The 5,612-nt window shown below is 44.8% G+C and overlaps 1 protein-coding gene across 1 annotated transcript in view; it reads left to right on the forward strand.

The window, feature by feature from the left end:
- The window catches only part of LOC119354970 (protein STICHEL-like 3), a 5,286-nt gene extending 552 nt beyond the window's left edge, over nt 1-4,734 (forward strand). The window contains exons 2-7 of the mRNA XM_037621743.1: nt 5-1,369; nt 1,771-1,990; nt 2,143-2,664; nt 3,095-3,707; nt 3,849-3,909; nt 4,488-4,734. Of these exons, the coding sequence (XP_037477640.1) occupies nt 5-1,369; nt 1,771-1,990; nt 2,143-2,664; nt 3,095-3,707; nt 3,849-3,909; nt 4,488-4,580 (2,874 nt within the window). The 3' untranslated portion in view covers nt 4,581-4,734. The remainder of the gene's footprint in view (nt 1-4; nt 1,370-1,770; nt 1,991-2,142; nt 2,665-3,094; nt 3,708-3,848; nt 3,910-4,487) is intronic.
- The last annotated feature ends 878 nt before the right edge of the window (nt 4,735-5,612 follow it).

Raw genomic sequence — 5,612 nt, forward strand, 5'->3', positions numbered from 1 at the left:
CAAGACCCTCCTCGACCAGCTCGCGGAGGACCCGCGCCCCAGCGCCCGCCGCCCGCGCCGCCGGTTCAGGCGCGGGGCCGGCCGCCGCGCCGCGCCCGCTGCCGCGGACGCCGGCGCTCTGGATCGCGCTGGCGCCTTCTCCGCCAACTCCAGCTCCCAGGAGGCCGTCTGCGGCAACAGGTACTTCTTCGGCGCCGGCGCGGGCAGCGACGACAGCGAGGGGCTGCAGCCGCGCCCGCGGCCCCAGGCGTCGCAGGACTCGCGCAACGTCTGCGGCATCCCCTGGAACTGGTCGCGCCTCCACCACCGCAGCAAGTCCATCCTCGACATGGCCGGCCGGAGCCTCTCCTGCGGCCTGTCCGACCCCAAGTCGGCGGCCGCGGCGCGGAGGTCCTTGGCCGCCACTTCCTGCGGTGCCTACGCGGACGGGTCGCGTTCGCACCCGCACTTCCCGGTGACGGCGAGGCTGACGTCCTCCACCAGCTCCGACTCCGACTCACTGCCGCTGCTCGCCGAGGGCGCGCGGAATGGCATCCGCGCCATTTCCAGGAGCTTCTCTGGGGAGCTCGGGATTTTCTCCAATCAGAGCAGCGAGCTGGATTCCGACCTCATGTCCGAGGCGCGCTCGGGGCAGAAGTCGCGGGGCTCGCAGCGTGGCCGGCACCGGAGCCTCACTCAGAAGTATGCACCCAGGACTTTCAAGGACGTTGTTGGGCAGAGCTTGGTTGTGCAGGCGCTGTCCAATGCCATTCTCAAGAGGAAGATCGGGTTCGTCTATGTCTTCTATGGGCCGCACGGTACAGGCAAAACATCGTGTGCTCGGGTGTTCGCCAAGGCGCTGAACTGCCATTCTCCTGAACACCCCAAGCCTTGCGACACATGCGCGTCTTGTATCGCGCACAATCTGGGAAAGAGTAGAAGTTTGGTGGAGATTGGGCCTGTTGGTAACATTGACCTGGACAGCATTGTGGATATCCTTGACAATGTGATGCTTTCGCCGCTACCGGCGCACCACAGGGTGTTCATCGTGGATGATTGCAACACACTGCCGCCTGATACGTGGAGTGTCATATCGAAGGTTGTCGAGCGTGCACCTCGGCGTGTGGTTTTTGTTCTCATCAGCCCAAATCTCGACCTCCCACATATTATTATGTCAAGGTGCCAAAAGTTCTTCTTCCCCAAACTGAAGGAATGCGACATTGTCAACACTTTGCAGTGGATTTGTACTAGTGATGGCCTAGATGTCGATAGAGATGCCTTGAAGCTTATTGCTTCCCGGTCAGATGGGTCACTGAGGGATGCAGAGATGACCTTGGATCAATTGAGTTTGCTTGGGCAGAGAATTACAATGCCACTTGTTCAAGAACTTGTAAGTTTTCCAACAATGAGTCATAAGAATTACTTCTATATTAGGTAATATAGATGATTGAATAGTTTCAGGCTAAATAAAAATGGTAAAGAATTCTGTAGCCGGGGAAGTTATTGCTTATATAACTCTGGAATATGTTGTGAAGCTGAATTAACGATATCATCGTCATACACTTCAAATTTCTCTTCCAATGTGTGTTCCCATTTTCACGTACTGTACAAAAGAGTTCAGTAAGTTATAAGAGTCACAACTGGAAGCACCAAACACCCTTTTAGTAAAATACTTGTTTTTCTCTCTACATAACACATTCTTGCATTCTAAGTGTAGCGATATGATTGTCGTTTCTTTTTTTGAGTTTTTTTTAGGTTGGGCGTCGTTTCTAATACTTCGTTACCTGACAGGCTGGCTTGGTTTCTGACGATAAATTGGTAAATTTGCTTGATTTGGCACTATCTGCTGACACTGCAAACACGGTGAAAGCTTTGCGTGATATTACTGAAACAGGTGTTGAACCTTTGTCCCTAATGTCTCAAGTCGCCACAATAATAACTGATATCCTTGCTGGCACCTACACATTCACACAGGAAAGAATTCGAAGAAGGTTCTTCAAACGTCCAACATGTAAGCAACAATGTTCCTTTTTATCTATTTATTTATTACTTTGAAAGGATTTTACAGTAGGGGATAATTCGCCCTGAACCATGTATTACATGGAAGTCTACTACTATAAATGTTCTGTTTTCACATTGTAATTTTTGTTGCATTGATTACAGTATCAAAGGAGGATATGGAAAAACTGCGCCAGGCCTTGAAAACACTCTCTGAAGCTGAAAAACAGTTGAGGGTCTCTAATGATAAGATGACCTGGCTTACAGCTGCTCTGCTCCAGCTTGCTCCTGATAAACAGTATGTACTGCCAAGTTCATCGACAAGTACAAGTTTTAACCAGGGTTTGCCTACATACCCTGATGGTGATATAGCAAGGAACTCTGGTCCGCATGGGTTATCAAGAGCATCTGACCAAGAAAATCTGCAATACAGAAGAAATGCTAATCTGGGGATTTGTTCTAGCCATGTCACGGCAAACAATTACCATGGTGGAAGGAGACTCAGGGAACATACACCAGATGGCCATATGTTGTCAACAAGTGCTACCAGAATGAATGAAGGATCTAAATGTAGCAAAACTGACAACGAGATGATTTGGCAAGCTGTTCTAGAAAATGTCGAGTCAGATTCGTTGAGAAAAATGATGGCTAAAGAGGGACGGGTGATTTCTGTTAGCCTTGGCACAGGCAAGATTCCCTCTCATTCCATTTCTGCCTGTATTATTTGTACACCTTGTCAAGATTTTCATTGCAGAATATGCCTATGGAAAACTTTGTTCTTATCATTGTTAATGTGCTAAAATAACTATTAGTGTATAATTGCAAGCAGTGCTGCATATATACAATAATAATATATTAGAACCATGTAATTTAGTGGAATTTGTTATCTTGGTTATGGTCAGATGTATACATTGCTTCTATGCACTGTTAATCTTCTCTAGGCATGGAATATGTCATGCTAGTTCTTCAAGATTGCTAACAAGTTTAAAACCGTGTTAAAGCAACTCTGAAATACATAAAGAAAATTATAACTAACCAAACAAACATTAAATTGTGCCATTGTAATGATATTGTTTCAATAATCTATGTTCTTACATTTTGTTCTTTCTTCCTGCAGCACCAACTGTGCAGTTAATGTTCAGTTCTCGAGTGAATAAGTCCAAAGCTGAAAAGTCCAGGGGTCAAATTTTGCAAGCATTTGAGTCTGTTCTTTCTTCTGCTATAATACTTGAAATCCGATATGAATCGAAGGATGGTGGAGAAGGTGTTGAGGATACCTATTCCAACATTGCTTTAACGAGGTCTTTCACGAAACATAGTTCAGTTTCTTCTGGAGGTGAGAATTTAGTTAGCAGGCTCCAGAAAGGCAGAGTTGCCCAGGGTACTAGCTCAAATCAGACAAGATGGATGCAATCTGATCCACACATATTGACTGAAGGTGAGATTATTGAAGTGGGCCCTTCTGAAATGGGATGGTACGGGGAACCAGATACTGGTGCTGTTGCCTCAGATAAAAGAAGAAGTGTATGGGAAGCAGCTTTGTCATCACAAGACCAAGAAAATATACGTCCTCCAGGAGGAACAAATGAACATGATCGACAAAAAAATATAGTAAGAGGTAAGGTATCTCTTGCTCATGTTATTAACAAGGCGGAAGCTTGTTCTCAACAAGGAGGCTGGTCAAGACAAAAAGGCATGTCAACAACAGAAAAGTTAGAGCAAGAGAATTTGTAAGTAATCCCATACCACAACCAATTAAATCTGTTCATACAAATTACTTTAAACTTTAGCATGCAATATTATGACGGAAATGTGAGGAGTTCCCTTTTTTGATTCTAGAATATGATTATGGACTGTTTATCTATTTGCAGGAGATTAGAGCCTAGGTCGAGTCTGCTTTGTTGGAAAGCTTCGAGCACTACTAGACGGAAGGTAATGACCTGGGATCACACCAACTCAAAACTTCAGTCCTTGGGTAGTTTATATATTTTTCATTCCCCTAAGTAACTTAAGCTTGGGCTCCATATAAGACACATGGCATGACAGTTGTTTGCTGAAAAGTAGTCATTTATATAAAATATAAGAAACAATTGCCAGTAACCAAGGTTATATATGTTTTGCAACATATCAAGCCTGGATAGCTTGAAATCAACATTTTTCGAAGAGTTATTCTCCTTTGGGATCACCATTCATAGTTTCATACCGTTGACTCACTGAAAATATTAGAATGTATGCTTCCAAAAGACAAAATAAGTGAACTGTGGCTTCAAAGGGAGTGCTAAATAGAAACGGTAGAGTTCTTCGTAAAAGGATCATCATCAGCGTGAGATCTTAGTTTAATACTGTCTGGAAAGTGGCTGTATGTCATGGGATACATGCATTTCTCGTTGATCAAACGGTGATAGAATTAATTTTTTGAGGGAAGGTGATAGAATATTTCCACTTCATGATTTTCTTGTCAGCTTTACTTTCTCATCCTTGCTGAGCGACATTGTGTCATTTCGCTGCAGCTCTCAGCATTGAAGATAAGGACTCGAAGATCGCGAGCCCTATCAAGACTCGTCTTGTGTGGAAGGTGCATTTCAGTGAAATCTCCAAGATAACATGCCGCCGCTGAGGCCCACCAGATTTTTCATGGAGCTAAATTGATCTCTGTGGCTGATTCTCTGTAATTGTAGCAACCTGTAAGAATGTAGGTCATTCTGTACATCGTTTAACTTTAACATGTAGAAGAATGAGAAATTTCCATCATGTCCATTCTTTTCCCATAAATTGTTTGAAATGCCAACAGCAAGCCATTGCCACACTTCATGGCACACCTGCAAGGTACTAACATTATCATGCTAGGCGTTGCGCAACACCGACTACGGAAGCAAACATTTAACCGTTATTACAGATAAACGAAAGCAAATCACGCAAGGTGCTAAATGCATGTTGTCCTTTTGTTGGTCACCAAATTACAATGATAAATCAACATTTAATCTTTGAGTGATTAGGAGGTATATATGCAGCTGAAAATAAAACTTGTTCACATACACTGCTAAAGACTGAAGATCTACCACTTGATTCGATAATTTCTACTGCATCATGGAATGGCTATAGTGCTGATTAGGTGAGGGTCATGGTTACCCCTATTGATTGCGGTCAGAAGGGCCACAAACACTGCATAGCAGTTACTACCACATTATATATGAATCCCTAATTATGTACTACTCCGTATGTGTTATATATTGTGTTCTCTCACCATCTTCATGTCACGAAGGTTGAGGACTGCTTTAGAGTTCTAAGTCGGGACAAACAGGTGAGGGCCTTAACCATGAGATAACACGGGCTAACAAACTACTCTGCTTCACGAGAAGATCCACATTAAGGAGGCTAAGGAGATGGGGTTCCTGCATTGCAGGATATGATTTGTGCAGCACATACTGTAAGTAAAGCCCACCTGTTGGATCACAGTGACAGAGCAGCCGAGGTGAATCGCAGGGCAATTCTCCTTTGGCACGCACAACAAGGCTAGCTATAGCTCCTGCCTCCTATCACCAACACATGCCGGCCGCCGTGCCAAAGGAGAAGCGCCCTGGGATTCACACGCCGCAACACATGGACATGGGCCAACTTTTGCTCTCCCTGCCTGC

Source organism: Triticum dicoccoides, chromosome 1A, assembly GCF_002162155.2.
Source record: "Triticum dicoccoides isolate Atlit2015 ecotype Zavitan chromosome 1A, WEW_v2.0, whole genome shotgun sequence".
NCBI lineage: Eukaryota > Viridiplantae > Streptophyta > Magnoliopsida > Poales > Poaceae > Triticum > Triticum dicoccoides.